Below are 19857 nucleotides of genomic sequence, written 5' to 3'. Positions count from 1 at the left end.
ACGTCAACATGGGTATACTTGGGACCTCCGCCACTGCTATACCAGTTCCAAGATCCCTTATGACACATTCGACAAAAAAATGCATCAGCTGAGGACAAGCGCCACCAAGCAGAAACAAGAAATTGGTATCGCGCCCGGTGTCACCATTGGGCAACCAACTCGGGGCACACGACAACGCCCAAAATTGGCTCACCTACTACTTCTTTGGCTTCGGGAGAATATTTTAACAATGAATTTCAATCTAAAAAATTAGTGATAAGCGTTAGGAAACGCTGAAGCCGCATCCCAACTGACCAAAGGCATATAATGATAGGCGGGGGAGGTGTTCTCGATTCCACGTGCACCAGATGTCGGTGGGCCATTAGCCCCAGCATAAGTACATAAGTACACTTCGTTCCTCATAAGTGCTAATGATAAAATGTAGTTTGTCTTGAGTTTGGACGGATTTGAACATGTTCAGATCAGGATGTCTAGGGACCCTTTGCTGTTGTGAGTGGGGTTTCTGGCGGCTCGCAGCAGCATTCCGCTCTGCATGCCAGGACCACCAAGGGCAAGCTGAAAGCACTCTCAGGGGTACGCGTGAGCAATTCAAATGCTTTTGCTAGATGAAGGAAGCCATAAGTGACAAACCGTCCAGCTTGGAGCATGAAAATTAACCTGCTGTAGATGGCAGTAGGTCAGAACTGGGGACTCAACATCACACCTTCCAGGCACAGGGATGTTACTGGATTCAGCTCTTGAGTGTCGTCCAAATTGATTTCAGATCGGCTGTGATGTCGACTCTTCAGATCGCCGGAACTCTCCCACCGAGCGATCTGGCTCTTGAAGACTCCATTATTCCAAATAGATATGTTTTAACGCGGCCACCATTGACATCACCGCTCTCCTCTGGTGGCTGCCACCTTCGATCCTGCCGATATCGTTCTGCGGGGTACCTAATCCTGGCTGCCTCCGAAGTGAAGAGTCAAGGGCCGGCGTTCCACGACCAAACTAAGCCGAAAACTGGGACGTTTTGACCAGTCAGCGGACCACCCTCGGTGGCATGGACCGAGCTGCAGACGGGTGCCCTGCGGCCCGCGTTGAAACGTCTGCTTCATCGAGCCTTCGCTGACATGATTTTGGCAGTTCTGTGTCGGTTTGGACTGTTTTCCAAGGGAGGAGGTATTTCAGGCGACGAAAGTGCTCATATGAATCCGTTAGTATTCAAATGCGTAAGCAGCAGAGTTTTTGGCGTAGTGAGAACCCTTTTCATTTTCGACAGGCATGAGGAACAATGGAGAGTCAAACGCACTCGGCTATGGCAATTCGGCCCTACGTGGAACAATTAGGCGCGTCTTTCCTCACGGCCACCAACGCAGCAGCGTCGAAGCTGTCGTCACATCGTGGGCGTCGTCTGTGGAGTCGTTCTCGTAGATACGTATTACCGGCTTCCTTAGCCTCCGTTGTTGCAGTTGTGATGCTAATATTTTTGTGCAACGCAATTCAGAAAAAGAACCATGCCCTTCACAGTCGCGCTCGACAGATCTCGGCTAGTGACCGCCCCAATGGTCTACATGAAGGTGTTTGTGGCAATGAGTCGGACGTAGGAACAGGCGAGATGAATTCCCAGGCTTCGCATGTTGTCGCATTTTTGTCTGAACCCTCCATCCAAGGGACAGCCGCCAGCAGGAGGGAGCCACCCGCGAGCGTGGGATCACCAGAAGAGCACCCACAGGCCGCCTTTGCCCAACTGCCCCCAAATATTCCCGTGCTTGGCAGGACTGATGCGGCGCCGTGGGATCTTACGGCATTCAGTCCGGCACAACTGCAGCTTGATGCGACACCACGGGGTCTTACGGCGTTCAGTCCGGCACACCTGCAGCTTGTCTCGGTAGACCTGACACCTACTGAGCCCGTCGTGCCTAGCAGGACTGGAGCGACACCTTTTCTCCTTGTGTCTTTCATTCCAGCAGAACCGCATCTTGCCTCCCCAAACACGACACCCATTGGTTTCCCCGTCCCCGTCAGGGCTGTGCCACCTTGGAGCAGTGTGTCGCACAGTCCAGCACAACCTTCGGTACTTTCCTCAAACGTGACTACTGCGTCCGCGGGGCCTTCCGGGGCTGCTGCGGTACCTTCTCTTCGTGTACCTCGCCGCCCCCCAGGCTGGATGACTGGACAACGTTCGCGAGAGCTTCATGCGGCCGAAGCCCTGCTGCAGTTGTCAATGAGTAGACCTTCTTTGGAGCCAAAGAGTGTAGAGTCCGAACGACAGGCTGAGGACAGGGCTCAACCGTCAACGTCGACCCAATCACAAGAAACTCTGCAGATGCAGAGCCCTGTGGCTCTAACTGCGAAGCATAAGCGGTGGGTCTCTCCTTTTGGACGTTTTATCGCTCCTCCACGTGCAGGCGATCCAAGTATTTCCAGCCACTTATTTTGCCATCTTCCCGAGGTCGACAGCAGCAAACGTCTGAGGCCACTGAATCCAGTGGCTGCTTTATGTGAAGGCTTTTCTAGGAGAAAGCTAGCCCTGTTGTTGGAGAGAGCGCGCGACTTCCTTGCAAGGCCCACCCTCACACCCGCAGAACTGGAAGGTATAACACATGTTAGTGAACAGTTATGCTCTTGTATTGCGCATGATGAGACCAGTTTAGACGATCTTCCAATTCGTCCGCTTACAGAACATTTAGGACTCCAATTCCTTGCGTTGGACGTAATTGTTGCGACTCTGCAACTATTGGGTCAACCGCCGGAGGGTCCATGGTGGGAGAAAGTTATTAGTAGCGTCCCCCAATATATTCCTAGTATATCTGCACCGGTTTACAACTTACGCGTGAAAACGCACTACACCAAGTTCCTTGCACAGGAACTTATGGACGCTTTGCAAATATTAAAGACAGGAAAAAGGCCATCGGACTCTACTCTAGTCTGGCTCAAGCGGATGCTCTTCTGCTCAGAATATTCCCCGCGACGCTTTCGAGCTCCGTTTTACGACGACTGGAGAAGGGACGAAGCTCGTTTTGCTAGACTCAACCAACAGCCAACCGAAGAACATGTCGATGGTCGCTCTCTGCGTTGAGTTGGGTTGATCAGCACGAGGAAGTTTCTCTTGTGGCAATGCAACTCACCACAAGTGGTTGACCAAATGCGTGGTCACTGTCTTGGCGTTTAGACCTTCGATACCCGAGCTCTACCTCTTCCAATGAATTACGTATGACCTCCATATCCCCATGTATCTTGCATCGTATGAGCCCATCTGCGATTCTACTACTGCTTGAGTGAGGCAACTGATCATACAACCATTATCTTGTCGCCCCTGGGGGTAGGCAAGTGCTGCCACGGCGCCTCGTCAACTTTTGGCATTTGCAGAGCTCGTTTGTACTCCATATTCTGCAGACAATTACCGCAAGCCTTCGCCCTTCAGATATCAGAGAGCGGGCGGGCCAGTATACATCGCTCCACATGTTTTCAAACAGCCACGTTGCTGTTGGATGATTGGAATCGCCACTGCCGGATTTAGCCTGTGGGGAGTGCAATCGTTTAGGAAGAAGAAACTTTTCATTTGCTATATTGCTGTTGTAGTACGCTCAGAGGAGAACAGAGCGTGAATAGAGTTCCTAGTATACCACATTATTACAGCACGATCAGTTTGCAGTTGGCGCGTTCACTTAATACTTGCGTGCAGCTTAGCTACTGAGGGTCAAGTATGTGTATCAATTTTCCAGTTCGGCAAGTTAATGCATCGAAAGGGGGCTGCACCACAACTTGCTCCGAGTCCTCTCCTCGCCAGCTCTACACGCTTACAACACCGTGCCCACGTGCCCGCAGTGAGGGGAGGCAGGTGTTTAGGTCATTTTTTTCTGCAAATGCTTATACAAAATTGTGTTCATGGGTGTTTTGGGGTCTTGGCGGATTCGGGTGAACCTCGTCTATGGACCAGGGACCCTAGCAAAGGCCACTGAGCTCCATCCAGACGAAACTGTGTGCGTTAGTGATAGCAAACGGCGGCTCGCACTCACTCAATGCAAACAACAGTTCCACTGTGGAAAATGTGGAACAGCACAGCTAACTACTCAACTCAGCTGAAGTAAATAGGCTCTAGACTCAATAATTCCTGGCTAACCAAGCATACGACGAGGAAAAGGAGTCAAGAAATTGTTGAGGTTGCCAGAGAGGAAGATAATCCCGCACCCCTGAATATGCAGACCGCCCTTCTGAAATCATGTGGGATTGGGAGCAGTGTCGACTTCCTCTAACAGACCGTCGATCGTCGTTGCTCTCAATCCCACACGATTTCACAATATCGGCCTTCACATCCAGGATTGCCCCTCATCTTAAGGTGGAGCAACCTCAACAATTTGTCTACTCCGTTCCCTTCCGTTTCATTGTTTGCCTCATGGTTAGCCAAGAACTGGTGTGAGTCGAGAATGTACTGACAGTTTCACCGGGAGAATAGTGGAATTGCACAGCAATATCCTGAATATCTAGCGCAGTCAATAGGTTCTAGCTGTGCAAATGCGCATTATTCCAAGTGCATACGTCTTCTGCATTGAGTGTGTCAACAAACTGAACCCTTCTGTTATAGCTGATGCATTCGTCGTTGCGACTGGGGTTCGGCGTGCCACGTTGGTTGTAACAAGAGTCGTGCCCCAGCTAAAAGGCTCACCGAGAGCTGAGCTCGAAAGTACCCATGGAGAGATTTTACACGAAGAAGACGGCGCAACAGCTGCTAATCAAGAAGGGCAAAATAAAAGCCTAGTTCACTGTTGCAGGCAGACCTTGTCAATCTGGGCTGCAGCTAAGTAAGGAAGTACATAGAGACTCCCTCACACCTCCTACGTCCAGCATGCCGAATTCGCATACTTCCCAAAAATATGCTGTATAACGTTATGCAGGTATATTGACAGACGATTATTCCCACAAATCAGCCCGCAGTTCTGGATTGTTGGCAGGCTTCAACAATGTAGAATACAAGCATATCCTCTGCTTCAGCACCTTGCTCGGTGAATTCATGTTTGGGATGTCGTATTCAAATATAAAACTCTATTTGCAGAAGCCGTTCATAGCAACCCCCATGCAAAAACAAGATTGTCTGTCGACGGGGCAGCGGTGTTATTCCAGCATGCGTCAGTAGGGGCCTTCAATCTGGCCTCAGCGGAAACATGATAATCCGGCCGAGGATTCCCATGTTCAGCATGTTGCCGCCGACAACACAATAAGTATGAACAGACCACTGCTCTCCCAAAAGGAAAATGAAGCCGAAAATGGTCACTTTGTGGCGTGTCTACTTCTCAGGTGGCTCTTGATCTTGTTTCCAAAAACTGAACTGCTCCTCTCGGAAACGCGACGGGGAAAACTCATGGAAGAACAAAAGCATTTTTAGCTCTATGACTTCCCCTTTAAACGGCCGCTTCCCAGTTTTCAATATTGCTATGGAGGCCACCAAGCGGGAGATAAGCATTTTGTTGAATTTCGCATCACCTCTGGCGTTTTCTGGTAAAACTATCTCTCTATAGGAGTGAGGAACACTTGCAATTAAACGTTCCCACCAGGGCCCTCGAGCTGGCTGTCCTATAATATTCAACGTCGACACAATAATATCGAAAATCAGGAAGCGCATCCCCAGCATTGCAACAGCGCGTGAAGGGCGGTCCTGAGGTAGAGAACGCCTTTGGTACTGCATCGCGTGCAGCACCAACAGTTCTGTTGTCATTATCAAATCCTGCAGTTCTTCCCTTGTCAGACAATCTTTTATGAGCAGATTGTGTGCTTTGCGCAATAATGAAACTGGGCTCAGGGGGGCCACATTCATCTCAGATGCAATGTCGGGTCTCACGTGCAGAATGCCTAGTCTCTGCTCTAGTGTTTGTTCTACCTTTGGCAGGCGAAAGTATAGATGCTCAACGACAGGTGCATCCCCTGCCGCTCTGGAAGTCCCAGGCAGCGAATTATCTCCATCACCAGTTGCAGCTGCGGCTGCAACTCCGGTTTCCGTTCCAGCTGCTGTTCCACCTGTGATTCCAGGTGCAGTTCCATGAGCAGTTCCTTGCGCAGTACCAGGTGCAGTTCCAGGAGTAGTTCCTTGCGCAGTACCAGGTGCAGTTCCAGGAGTAGTTCCTTGCGCAGTACCAGGTGCAGTTCCATGAGTAGTTCCTTGCGCAGTACCAGGTGCCGTTCCATGAGTAGTTCCTTGCGCAGTACCAGGTGCTGTTCCATGAGTAGTTCCTTGCGCAGTACCAGGTGCAGGTCCACGCGTAGTCCCTTCTGCAGTTCCAACTGCACTGCTAGTTGCAGTTACAGCTGAAGTTTGATCTTCAGGGACCCGGGAAAGTAAAGCTCTCAGCTCAGATGAGGATCCAGAAGGGGGTCCAGCTATAGGTCGTGCTGCAGCCGCAGTTGCCAATCCACCTTCAGGTTCAGAACTGGGTCCGCCTAAAGGTCCAGATGCAGTTCCACCTGCACGTACAGATGCCAGTCCAGATTCAGGTCCGCCTGAAGGCCCAAGTGCAGTTCCACTTGCAGGTGCAGATGCAAGCCCTCCTGCAGGTCTAGATGCAGCTCCTCCTGCAGATCTAGACGTCTTTAAGAAAGTAGCAAGCTTCACCATTCTTCTTTTGGATTGTTTTCCTTCCTGGACACTCGTTACTTGCGGTGGCCCCTTCGGTTCTATATACAGTGTTGTGCCCGGAATCCCCTCTACTGGACCCACACGGACTGCATATTCATGCCCTACTCGCAACTGAAACAGTGCAGCAGTGGCCTCTAGCTCATCTGAGGTCCATTTCATTGCTGCAATCGAGGCGGGCCTTTTTGAGTGAGGCAAATGTTGCAAGGGCTTGCTGGGCGCTACCTGCGCACGGTGTTCTGACGTGGCAGCTACACCTCCGCCTGTTCCACTAGAACCCTCAAGAATTTGCTCGGATAGAGTGTTCTCCGAGACCTCTGTGGAGACTCGAGGCTTCTTGTGCAAAGGTCCTTTTTCTCCTGCATCCTCATCATCATCAGACTGCAGCCACGCTGCTTCATCTTCAGCGTTACCCTCACACATTTTCTCAAACCCACGCTTGGTCCGGTCATTTGAAGACAGTCGGCGGGAGCGGGAGTCAAAGGAATGGCCTCTCAGCTGAGTTTTGCTGCAGATGGATATTAACAGCACGACCGCTGCAATACATGCAACGGCAGAGAGGAAAACACGACCAATAGAATGACCACGTGGGCTGCAGCGAAGAAGTTGTGCCCTATGGGGATATTGTGAGGAGGAATATGTGGCGAAAGAGACCCCGACGGCCTTATCAGCCTGCGGCACTAGCGCATCTGGGAAAGATGCCACCGCCTGCTGTTCTGAAAACCCCATGGCATAACCCATTGAGATAATCCTGCAGATAAGTAACAGGATATACAATGGGGCCAATTTTAACGACCTTCTTCACCTGTTCTCGCCCAGAACCTTCGAAAAAACACTGCGAAACGTTGCAACCGTGCTCCCGTAGCCGCCACAGTCGTTGTTCATCCTGGAAAACGTTCGTGGGAATGCATCGAATCAAAGTTGTGAGGGGGCTGATTGATGAGAGAATGAGTGAATACTCAGCGAAAGTAAATTGCCACAAAGAAAGTAGGAGACCCGATGTTGTACCGAAAAGGACCGAACATGGGAGAGGGGCAGGGGGCTGACGAACGTTGGTCCGTGCAAAACACGTATCTATTAACAATCACAAAGTTGCAGCATCTAAAAGCTCACCAATCACTGGGTTCAAGCTGGGTACTTTGCAACGACTTTCTCTCTGACTGTGTGAGCAATGCAGTGCAGAACGGTTTCCGCACGACTCGCTCGCCGCGTTCGGCTTTCGTGCAGACGCTTATGCTGCTTCAATAGCAAGCCCCACACGTGATCGCAAAGCAGAGCACTCCGTGTAACTTCTCGTAATTAATGTCTTGAAATGAACAGAGTATTTACTCTATTTGACAGGGTGGGTTATTATTCAATGTCTCTGCAATAGCAAGCGGCATGCACATCTCAAGAACCGGAGCCAGCAAGTGCTGCACAGTTTCTTAGCTATGGGAGTGTTCTATTGAAAAGAGGACGTTGGAAAGCGGAATTTTTTGAATCTTTTTGCTTTACCGCAGACATTCGTAGAGGTGTGCGTGTGCAGTTTCTGGAAGGTTGTAACCAGGGTTCTCGTGCATATCCAACGACTATGCATCGCTGGAATAGAGGCAGACGCGTAAAAAGAGATTTTCTTTGAGACGCAGCAGACCTTTCTTACAAGTCTTCGGGAGTTCTGGTCGTGGCAAAACCAGCGCATGGAGATGTGGGAAGGCGGTGTAGCATGCGGTGTCAAATGTTGGCAAGTCCTTCGTCAGTTGGCGCATGGGCCCCCAGTTGGCAAACATGCAAGCAGAAGCCCTCAATAAAGCTTTGTTGTGTCATTACATACAATGACGAAGGATCGCCTGCTCGTATGTGTGGGGCTGCCTTGCAGCTTGTTTGCAGCACGCTGCGTTGAAGGCCGCCTCGCCACCTGGTGCTCCACGCGATCGAGCCGCTGCGCCCATGACGCCTGTGGACTGGAGATGAATGTCAGTTGCTTTGAAGAGACGCTCATCAAGTATTTTTGTTTCGCTATAGCTCAAAATGGACAGCGTAGGGCTTTTTCTCGTGTATTAGTTACTTATGCTCTCCTTCTGAAACTGTGTGACTAGCAGGCGATGTTTTGGTAGTGCTACGCTCTCTTACCTTTCTGAAAGTTCATTTTTCCAAAAACCGCTGTGTCATTGGCATTCCTTTTTAGAAACACGTAGCGCGAGTACAGGGGACCACGCCAGATCCCACACGAGGCTTCGGGGGACCGCGCCTTAATTTTCTCCATATAAATTGTTTTCCCTTTCAAGTAGATCTATTAGAGCGACAACGATGGGAGGAGAGTCACAGACGAAGCTGGGGTAGTACAAATAGAGAAAACGTGTAACTTTCAAACCTCCATGTAAGTGTACAGGGGCCTTGGTCACCTTCGGATGGCCTCCTTCGTCCCTGGGCCTGGTTTGACCCCAGTTGCCAGGACACGAAATCCCTGAGTGGTGAATTGTTTGCATTGGAAAACGAACACATCTGTGATTTTAAACAGAGACGTGCTAGACCCCTACGATGGAGTGGAGGGTGCAGACATTTTCTTTGTGGCTGCTCGCAGCGCCTCTGCACTGCAGAGGAGCCTCTAGTTCCTGTGTCCTGTGGACGCTGCTTCCATCCCTCTCACCGTAGGGGAGCCAAATGTGCTTGGAACTAATGCGAGGTGCAACCTATCCTCTCGGCTCGGCACCTGAGCCTCAACGGTGTCATTAGGGGTTCGCATCTGTGCCCTCCGCTTGGCCGCCTCGGGCACCCCCAGGGTGATGTCTTGGGGGACTGGTTCAAAGTAAAGGTCCCTTATAATGGTAATATGAACCGTTTCTGAAATAGTGCCGCATTTCATGTCCATATTCTTGGCGATGCTTGTGTCCTGTCTACCCCTTACGAAGGGTAGTCGCAGCGAGTGCGAATGAAGCGGAGAACTGTATCTTCTCTCCGAAGCGTCACATATCATGCCCACTGCGCAACCTATCCCAATTCAAGGTAGTAACTGCTGCCCTTTAATACGAGCTACGATAAAACGCTCTGAGGAAGGTCTGTAGGTGCATCTATCTGCCCTCTCGGCCCCTTCAACGCGCCGTCCATTGAGACGGGGTCATGGCGGTTCTCCAGTCGCGTTGCGTATTAGCGTTGAAGCGCTTCTCAAAGTCTCCCTTACTCCCTCCCTTTTGTCGTAGGTACTTCGTCTCGCACTGTGCTGCCTTGCTTGCTATAAAAGAAGTAATTGAGTCAGTCGACATCTCCTCCCGGCATCCTGAGTCCCAAAGTCCCCGGCTGCGTGTGGGATGGTTCACATATCCAACATCCACACGTTCAGTATCCTTGGAGTTTCATCCCACATTCTTACTCTTGGACGGCGGTAGATGTGGCGTTTTTCCTTTTATGAGGTCTTCAGGTTGATACGTGAGTATTCCATAGTCCTCGCGAGATCATCCCTTTCACACCTTAGCTTCCACTCTGTTGCTCAGCTAGGTACCGATTGCCTTCCCTCGGCGACATCCCCACGATAAGCCATTGATACAGTAGTTCCGAATCCGTTGTTGGGCTCCTACTCATCGACGAGTAAAACGTCTTAAACTAATCTTTTTCGGTATAGTTCCTTTATCTGGCCTCCTCAACTCTTCAGCCGCCTGCTCTCGTGCCGTCCTAGGAATATACCTATAAAGTGGCGTGTGCCAGCGATACTCCAAATGTGCTCTGAGAAACCAATGTGCCTGCTTGCATACAACCACACTTGCCCTGGCTCCCTTCCTAGAAGTGAAAACGCCAATAGCTCCGGGTCTAGCCCAGCCCAGTGTCAGAACCCTTGCTAAGTAGCCTGTGCCAAACCCTGATTTGCTTGTGAGCAAACGTAACCGATTGGACTTAGGAACCATTGGATAGAAGGTGAAGAACTAATAACACATTGTATTGTTTACGTCAAAGGCTAGGCCGCTTGAGCCTTAGTAGGAGATCCATTGTACTGTTTGCATACTACGGATCCTGACCGACCTTTATTGCGCAAAAAGAGTAAAAGGCTGAGATTGGGCAGCGATGCTGGGAGAGATCGAAAAGGATTTCTTAAATAGGCTTGTACTTTTAACATATTCGGTACTACTCTACGCTATGCAGGACGCCGCCATGCTGAGGGCGGCAGGTTCGTTGTTCCTACGTGCACCCGGCGATTCACACATTGCTCGGAAGTGTAACGAAGGGCTCAGGACCATTCTGAGGCAAAGTATGAGCTGCATTTGTGTCCTACCAGTGAAGATGAGAGTCACATAAATACGAGTGGCACTCTCTCCCCAGTCCCCAGGCGCTTTGAATTCAGCGGTTCAAGTGGCTGGAGATGCGGGAGAGGTGATGACTGCAATGGGTTGCCAAGCACTTTGCCGCTGCTCTGCATGCAGGACAGAAAGGCAAGCCAGCACGAACAAGTCTTAGTGACTGTGCATGTGAGCACAGTATACAACTGTTGAAAACGTTTTCTGCACACCGTTTGCCTAGTCGGTTCTGATAAGTATTAATGAGACCACTTCAGACAGATTTCCAACTTTGCACATTCTATTGCATTGTTGCCTTCCAGACCTGAGAGTAAACGTGAACCGCAGTGGACGCCGAAAAACTTTAGTCCCGATTGTCTCTTTAAAAGTTATGCCTTTGGTTAGGTAAATTCACTATTGTCGTGCCTGTCCTAATGCAGAAAATGCCAGTAGCAACTGTGGGCCTTTTGGTTCTTCTCGAACGCGAACATGAGGCTAACCGGAGGCAAAAAACTCCCCATACAAAACGTCCCAGCCACTCCCATGGCTCTCTTTGCTGTCAAAACACTTATTGTTGTGCGCGGTACAGCCAATGCACTTGCTTTAACCGAACAAGGCTTCCGACGTGTGGTTGGATCAACAGTAGAGGGCATCGAACCATCTAGCACCCCTGCTCAAGAAAAGTGAATAGATGACATTTTTGATAATTTCAGAAGATTTTCTCGGATACATTCACGAATGCTTATGCATTTTGGTGTACAATGCGGTGTATTAACGTCTAATGCGAGTCCTTAATCCTATCAAGTGACTGCTCTGAGATACAATTGAATCACAATACTTAGTATTTCCGTGGGTGCACGTGAACTCTCTTTCCAGAACCCAGCCGTCCAGAGGTTAGATGCCTAAGTGCCTGTAGGTGTGGGAGAGAAGAGCTTCGAGACAAGGTTCGATTCGCCGTGCTATTACTAATGATGCAAGCCAGACACACACACCTATACCGGGCTGCAAGGCGGAAAGGTTCGCTTATGTCAACACTCTGGAGAGCTGTTGAAGACTGTGTCACTTGCCAACAAGGCGAGCAAGGGCTTTTGTGTAACTTGGGACATGTATATTATCGGCGGGGCGATTGGTTCAGGAATACCAACTTCCGACATACCATGCTACGGGCCTAAAACCGGGGGAGAATGTAGCGACGGAATTTCGTTGAAAGGAACTAGGAAATACTCCCAACAGCTTGCTTGCTTGCTTGCTGTTTTGCGGAGGACTCTCATTATATGGTGAGAAACCCCCTGCTACACTGTGGAACCTGACAGCCCTCGACAGAACTATTGATCCTACTCTCCACTAGGGGATAGTGTAAGAATCAGGCAACTAGATACATAAATTCTGATTGTCTATTCTCCTACTAAAGAGCTATTAGAGCGGAGAAAAACTCGTACCGGGAATGGACCGCTATGGTGGCGTGTAGTGAACAGCCCAGTCATCCAGCTGACGCTACGTGAATCCCTAACCTGCCCAAGTTAGGTGCACAAAGCTTATAATTCTAGTCGCTACAAATATAACCATAGAAACCATAAAATACTATTCTCCCATTATTATGGGTTCCAAGGGCCGGCTTCTGAAAAGTCTCCCCTCTTTCTGAGAAAATGTGCTGCGCGCCTCATCCTCTAGGAGGCAAGTGGCACGGGTTAACCAGCCCCATGGCCTCAGAGGTGTAGGCAAGGGTTGCCATTCGACCGCAATTGCCGTCTAAAGACTCTCCACTAAATACTAAAGATTCTGTATATTGTGCTTTATGACGAATTCACTCGCCATAGAATCAGCGGAGGGCCAATTGTAGTGCCCGTGCACTACACAGCGGACATAGATGCAGAAAACACGCCAGCCCCCGGTGGACCTTAGGCGTATTCAAGTGTTAACTGCTTCCAACCTTATTTTCTGAATGAAACACTAATTTTATATGTCTTTCTAGTTCCGTAGTTCCCCACACTTTGCACCAAATGTCCTGAATAGCCCTTCAGCTCCCGTGCTTGGCAGGGGTTGCTAGGCAGGGGCTGGTGGCGTTGGGAACGTCTCAACGAATTCGGCATTTCCCTTTTCTGCTTAGCCGTCAAACTGAGGGGCAACTACAGAGCTGCACATGCTACTACACTGCTGCTGCCATAACAAGAACAGCAGTGGAGCGCGGCCGCCTCCGGAGGAGTGCGCCCAAAATATCTGGTGGGCAAGATGTTGACTTTTGTGATGTCTTTCCTCCTTATAGTCCTCCCCGCCGCAGCCACTCTGGAGAGCCAGCTGTTGGCTGCACTGCCAAATTCAGCAGCTGCGGCATGCAGTGCAGCTGGCGATGGGAGCAGCAACTGCTCCGCCAACGTCCGCAGCGACGATTACCCCCGGACGCTGAGAGAGATCGAGGCATACGTAGCTTTATTAGAAGGGAAGCTGGAAGAGAGATTGGAGAAACACGAGCAGCAGCAGTGGGAACAGCAGCGCAAGTTGTTTGTCTTGCTGGCTGTGAGCATTTGCCTTGCGGTGGTGTTCATCGTGGCGCTTGCTGCTTGTAAGGTGTACGTTCAGTCCCTGCAGAACCAAATGCAATGCAGCTTTCAGGGGGAAGAGCAGCGAGGGATACAGAACAGTTCTGTCAGTGGGATGCATACGCCGAGTGTAGGTGGGACTCCTAAGAAGCCATCGTTACCACGCAGCCACTCCAAGCTGTCTTCAACAGAGGTGCCAGGAGACCCTCCGAAGGAGCGGTGGAGCAACAGCTGGTGGATTGAGGATACCTACCCAACAGCCACCAACGGGAAGGCCTTACGTGACGAATTAGGCGACGATCAAGATGTCTGCCTGCACCCTTCCAGTGAGGATGTTGGTGAGCTACCCTTGAACAGCAACAAAAGGGGCAGTTGCCAAGGCGGTAACCTCTCCTGTAGCAGCGGTAGGAGCAGCAGCAATACGTCGGTCGCTAGAAGAGTCCACTACTTAGACGGCCGTTGGCGGCAGTGTGTTTTTTCTGGTGTGCGTCTGCTTCTGCAGCAGGAAGAGCGCGAGCTATCGAGGATGTGCGGGAAGCAGCAGGATTGTCGCCTGAGCTACAACAGCAGCAAAAGCAGTTGGAGGCCCGCTGCTCGCTTCTCTTTGAGAGGCTTCACGAAATAACTGACGCAAGCAGAGCCTTTTGCAGCAGCAGCAGCGACACAGAGAAAGAATCAACGACGGACCCTGCAACGGTAGGGGAAGCAGGTGGAGCTCATGGAAAGATAGCAGCAGCAGATGCACCATCGGGTGACACTGTATGTTTAGGCAGAGAAGGAAGACCAACGCCGCAGTCGGGGCGACAGCGGGGGAAGCGGCAGCTTGTGGCTGACCCCGCGCGTCTAGAGGAGCAGCGGGAGCTGCTGAAGCAGTTGCAGCAGCTGTTCCGCGAAATCGATGAAGCTTTCATCAGCAACAAGCCAGCCCATGTTTCTGTGATGATTCGCTGCTGTAATGCACTCCTCCAAGCTGACGGGCTCGCAGTACTGAAGGCTTGCGCGGACTGCCAGCCGCTGCACAAGGAAGCACAGAGCATCATTGAAATTGTTGTGCCTTGCATTTGGGCTACTTAACTACAGCCTTGACCGAAGACTGATGGAGCGGCCGAGAAATGTTAAGCCCCAGCAATCATCGTGCGTGCTTGGCGTTGTTTGCACTCAGCAGAACGGATGTAAGCGCAAGAGGCAACGCCACAGCTATCTGTTTAGTCCACGAGGGAACGCCACAGCTATCTATTCAGTCCACAGCACCCGAATAACAGCTCTCCTGTAACGAGCACACAGCCCAGGCAATCCGTGAAACGGGACAGTAGGGACGGGTTATGCGCCGGTGCGGCGTTTGCAACCGTGTACAGGCCGCCCTCCGTAGGGGCCAGCATGCGTCCGGTGGGTGTCTCCTCGGTGCCGCGTGCGCTCCGAGAACGATCTTCTCCACTAGTGCCATTCCTGTGGGGCGGTCTGCTCAAATATGTATCTCTGTGCGGGCTTTGCCCTGCCACTTCCAATTTACTCTCCAGCGCGGCTCCCGTTTTGTCTCTCTTCCACCTTGCCGTGCCCCTACCTAGCAGGAAGCAAAGCTAAAGTTGTTTCCGTCCGATAGCCTCACCACAAGTAGAGTCATTATTAGTTTTCTCGGTTCTCCGCAGCTACGCAGCAGTCGCAGTGCTACCAAATAATGTCCCCAAAAGCTCGTTGCGTCTTTTGGACGGAGGGACGTTTGCCCTGTTCCGAGCTAAGGTCGCATGTACTGTTTGGGCTGTGCCATGGCAGCCCCAGCATGCGTCGTTGTAACTGCGCTACACTTAGGGCTGCTGGTACAAGCCAGTGGGATTTGCTGCAGCTGTCTTTATACCTACTTTTAGGCTCCACGTGTACACGCAGCAACACTGCGAGTGTTAAGCATCGGACACGCTGTGCCAGGGTTGACCCTGACCCAGTTCCTTTTGAGATGAATTTCTGTGAAACCAGCAGAAGGGGGCACGGCAAATGCTCTTGGAATACACCGGGGTGCACCTCAGTGAGGTGCAGGCTCCGCGCCTGCCCGTCTTGTAGTGCTCCCGCGTTCGCCATACAGGACGTCAGGGGGTAAATCGAAGGCCAGACAGTACATCTGCTTGTTGGGTGCCACGTCTCGTACCTGAAGTTCATAAGGCAGTGGTGAGTCATTGCTGGAGACGCATGAACGGCAGAAGACTCTGCGGCTTTCCGCCGACATTTGCAGGTCGGATATCTACGTTATGCGGCGGCAAGCAAGCAACGCAGAGAGAGGGTTGCGACTGAACCAACCTCGTGGATCTCTATGGGTTCCGGCCAACACCCTAGGGCAGATCGGACACGTGGCTGAAGCGAATCATTCCAAGATGCAAGCCGCATTGCGTACCGCATAAAGAAAGCGATTATGAACTGTTGTCTAAGTACTCCGCTCCGTGCGTATTGAGCACTCTATTACCTGTAAGTGGGGGAAAGTACGGGTCCATCTCAGATACTGCACGCTGAGCAAATCCTAGAACCCCCTGCCGACGGTGGGTCCTACCTTGAGTTCTTGCTCCGGCCTAGGGTCCCTACAGAAGGCGTAACAGTGCACGCGCCATCTCGAAACCTGGGGAGTAACTTCTCCCGCTGCCTTGCTGCTCAACGCCTCTCCATCGGGGCAGTGCCTCTTCGGCTGGGGCTCTGATTCAGCTAGTAACCCTGGGAACACGTCTGAATGAAAAGCAGCATATGTAGCAGGAAAACGCAGATTTCGCATTGCCGAAGAGAGCAGCTTAGTCTCCGGGTATCGGCATCAGGATACCGGTGGCACTGCAGTAGGACCTCTAGAAGAGCCACAACAAGGATGCAAGAGTCTGACCCAGGAATTCAATCGCTAACTCTGGAAGGTTCATCAGCACATGCACCTCCACCGCGCTTCGGTATTCGACCTTCCTAGCAATTGCATCTTTCGCATTGGACGGGGTTCCGCCTGCTTGCAAGCGCTTCCGCTGGAGAGCAGCAATTGCGGCTGGCTGTGCCTGCGACCGAAGGAAGTCCCGAGCGTCTTGATTGTGTACATCCACCAAATTCGCTACCTGCAGCAGGCGAAAGAAATGCACAATGGAAACCGCTTTTGAAGGGTGTTGTTGTAGTTGGCTAACTGTAAAGACGCAGAAGATTGTCAAGTAGAGGCTTGGTTTTCCCAACGCCAGCAGTAGCCACCTAGAAGGCACACAGAAGCATTAATGAACACCGGAAGAGCAGGCCATCCTCACTCCATTTCTCTTGACGTTCGCTTGCATGCTAGCTGCCGATGAGGGGTTGCCATCATTTGCGGCGACGACGCAGCCGGTGCGCGCTAGGAAGACAGCGAATGCTCCAACGCCGGCAAACGCATCCACTGCACCAAACACAAAGGAGCCAAACCCTCAGGAACGTCCCAGGTATTATGTACTGGAGGTATCAAGGAAGAAAATGAGGGCATGCGGGCAGCCGCAGCACTCCAGCCCAACGGCCGTCCTCATAACGTTGGACGGACATATATTTACTGCAGCAGCAGCCGCACCCGCTGGTGCCGCTGCCACTGCCTGACTTTCTGAACCAACTGCCTCCGCTCCTACTTCCCCTGAATCTGTCGTTGAAGAGAAGTTTCTTCAGGTTACGACAGTGGATGCTTACACACAACCGCATGGTTTGGGATCGTTGCCGCGATGCGCTGCCGTTCACACGAGAGCCTGGGCAAATAAGGCATTCATTTGTTCTATTGGAATTCAGCAGAGAAAGTTGTCAACGAAGCAGCATTGCCCGTACCAGCCACCGGCAGCACGGAGCCGGTACGACTACGGATTGGATGACGCAGCATTAGCAACACAATACTAATTACAATTGCAGGGCAAAAGGTGAAGAAGCAATAGGAGCATCCGCACACCTGGAGTTCCAGAATGCCTTGGCATAATCAACTTCGAAGACAAGGTCAGCTTCCTTCTGCATCCAGCCGCCCAGCAACAGCCGCACAAAAAAACAGCCGCGCAAGCAAATGAAGTCTCCTCGATACCGAAGAAATCCAGATTTGTGATACCCCAATCAAAGGACCCGAGAGTAGAGTTATCTGGAGGCCATGTTGTGCAGGCGATAGTGGCTGCTGCCCGGTGTGGTGATGGTGGTGCTGCTGCTGCTCCCGTTCTTGTGGCGTGGTGCTTACAACTTTAGCAACGTATGCTGCTTCCCCCGCGATTAGTTCGAATTGCAGTTCTCTCCACTTCGAGCCAATGCCCGTCTTCAGAACCACCGTGCGCAGCTGGGGGTGTTTCTGCAGCGGCAGCAGGCACCCACAACATCCAGTCAAAATGGACGAATGAGCGCCCAGAAGCAACTGAAGCAGGCAGAGCTGTCCAGTTTCAACTAGGGCCACCATCAAGACACTTCGCGCAGCTGCAATTGAAACTCCCACGATGCAGTTGAAGCAGAAAGTCTCAGGCGAAACGGCAGCGGCAACTGTGACAACAACAGGAAGAGCAGCAATCGCAGCAGCAGCAGCAGCAACAACGACAATACAACAGCAGCAGCGACATAAACTATGACTGTAACATCAACCGCGTCGCACATCCAAGATAACTTGGCCGATGGCGTATTTGAATTTCAACAGAGAGGAGGGCAGGTTGAGGTGGGCGATGTGGCCTACACATTCGAATCGGTGTGGCGTTTCCACGCCTTCAGGCAACAACGCCGCCAGGCACTCCACTGTACATAAAGCCAAGCACCCCACATATACGAATACAAGGAAATGGATAAACAACTTATCTAGACAGACTCGGGATGGGGAGAAGTGACTGATTTGCATCTCGAGCTGCCAAGAACGCAGTCGCAGCAGCAGCTCTCACCACAGCAGCACCAATACCACCAACAGCAGCGCCAGCTGCATATGAAGTGGTGGTAGCCGCTTGCAGCAGACACGCGTAAGTGGGGTGTAGCGCACCGACGGATAGGTTTTCATAACCAAGAAATACGCGATGCCGCAAGACTTGAATGTCTGTCTCCTTCAAGAGACTCTGTAGGGACTCTGGCAGTCCCTCTAGCTCTGCAGATAGCGTAAACAGGAGGCATGCCGTCCTATAAAGGCAAACGGGAAGTCATGCAACCTTGAATGAATATGAACCTAATACACTAAATGGCAATTCCATATCAGTGCATGCAGCCATAAGGGCTGCCGCTGGTAGAGGCTCAAACAGAACATCACCATAAGCTTCTTCTTCTCTACGCGTTTGCAGGTGCCTTTCTTACCTGGGCCTATCGATGGATTCAAAAGGAGACACTTGAAACCCCTCCTACCAGCCACATTGAGGACCTTTCCAGCCTTCTTCTGCTTCTCCATCTCCTCCTCAGGTTGTTCCTCCTGCTGCGCAGCCTCAAGCTGCTCACGTTGGCTCTCTCGTTGCGGCCCCCCCTTCTGCGAGCTCTCCAAAATGTCCAATATAATGGGCCTCACGTTCCTCCGCTTGAAAAGGTACCTGAAGTCGTACACACCCACCGATTCTAGCACCGGCCAACACATTTTCTTTCGCCTTCATGGTCTTTACGTGGAATGCCTAGTAGTGCCATGGCGAATGTTAAGGAGCAAAAGCGCTTCCAGAAGGAATGCCAACAAGAGCAGCAGTAGTAGCAGCAAACCCACTTCCTTAACGCCTTGGACAGCTCTTGCAGCTGGTGCAAAGGCACTCGAAGACAGGTGACATCTTCATATTTATTAAAGACGGTCTTGTCCAGATGCACGAATGCGTCACTTTCCATTGCTGCAGGTGCTCCTGCCGCAATTTTTCCGAATGGCACATCTGTTGATGGTTCTGGTGCTGTTTCTTCCCCAGGTGCGCAGGCTTCGGCTGCTGCAGGGGTATCCGCCACGGCAAGGTCCCCTTGAGCAGACAAACAACCAGGCGACATCATACCTTCCAAGAGGGTTTCCCTCTTTCGCCCCTTCTGCTTTTGCTGTGTGTGCCCTCGCTGCTGCTGCTGTTGCTGGTGCACGGACTGAGCGGCACACACTGTGGCGTGTGACGCTAATGAGGCAAGGTTCACGCAGTCCCTTCTAACCACTGAAGGGTTGGATATAAAGGCACTCCTGCTACTGCTTCCGTTAGTGGACAGCCAGGCCTGCTGCTGACGCTGCTGCAGTACAGATGCAAGATAAGCTGCTGCTGAAGCAACACGAAGACAACGAGCGAGAGTCCTCCGATGGCCGGACCGTGGAACACCCGCTGACCCTAGAAATGAGCCACTCGAACTGCGGAATGCTTGTGATGGTGGTGCTGGGGGCCCAGGTGCAGCATCGGCTGCAGCTGTCTGTAACGAAGAGACCCTACTGCTGTTGCGCAAACACGCGAGTCGAGCAGCGTCTTTATGCATCTGTGGAGCCCCTTAGGCTCTCCAGCTGCTGAATCTTCTGTGAGCTCTGATTTTCAAGAGGTAGGAATTTTTGTGGTTCATGCTGCTGCGGTTTCGCTTA

At 51.5% G+C, this 19857-nt stretch overlaps 4 protein-coding genes across 4 annotated transcripts; 2 read left to right on the top strand and 2 right to left on the bottom strand.

The window, feature by feature from the left end:
• Positions 1 to 1273: 1273 nt before the first annotated feature.
• On the top strand, positions 1274 to 3061 carry EMWEY_00022190 (hypothetical protein, conserved; the record flags this gene model as incomplete). Its single annotated transcript, XM_013480639.1, has 1 exon — positions 1274 to 3061. The coding sequence occupies one exon, from the start codon at positions 1274 to 1276 to the stop codon at positions 3059 to 3061; it is 1788 nt and encodes a 595-aa protein (XP_013336093.1).
• A 2205-nt stretch (positions 3062 to 5266) lies between these two features.
• On the bottom strand, positions 5267 to 7030 carry EMWEY_00022180 (hypothetical protein, conserved; the record flags this gene model as incomplete). The annotated part of the gene is made up of 1 exon (XM_013480638.1): positions 5267 to 7030. The coding sequence occupies one exon, from the start codon at positions 7028 to 7030 to the stop codon at positions 5267 to 5269; it is 1764 nt and encodes a 587-aa protein (XP_013336092.1).
• A 6047-nt stretch (positions 7031 to 13077) lies between these two features.
• On the top strand, positions 13078 to 14459 carry EMWEY_00022170 (hypothetical protein, conserved; the record flags this gene model as incomplete). Its single annotated transcript, XM_013480637.1, has 2 exons — positions 13078 to 13723; positions 13888 to 14459. The coding sequence occupies 2 exons, from the start codon at positions 13078 to 13080 to the stop codon at positions 14457 to 14459; spliced, it is 1218 nt and encodes a 405-aa protein (XP_013336091.1).
• Positions 14460 to 15399: 940 nt separating this feature from the next.
• Positions 15400 to 19295, bottom strand: EMWEY_00022160 (met-10 domain-containing protein, putative; the record flags this gene model as incomplete). Its single annotated transcript, XM_013480636.1, has 11 exons — positions 15400 to 15615; positions 15919 to 16088; positions 16237 to 16453; positions 16634 to 16758; positions 16924 to 16989; positions 17285 to 17342; positions 17560 to 17667; positions 17962 to 18098; positions 18334 to 18435; positions 18687 to 18865; positions 19030 to 19295. The coding sequence occupies 11 exons, from the start codon at positions 19293 to 19295 to the stop codon at positions 15400 to 15402; spliced, it is 1644 nt and encodes a 547-aa protein (XP_013336090.1).
• Positions 19296 to 19857: the final 562 nt, after the last annotated feature.

This window comes from Eimeria maxima, genomic scaffold, assembly GCF_000499605.1.
Source record: "Eimeria maxima Weybridge genomic scaffold, Emw_scaff215, whole genome shotgun sequence".
Lineage (NCBI taxonomy): Eukaryota > Apicomplexa > Conoidasida > Eucoccidiorida > Eimeriidae > Eimeria > Eimeria maxima.
The sequence above is the reverse complement of the archived record's forward strand: the minus strand, read 5'-3'. Positions and strand labels throughout refer to the sequence as shown.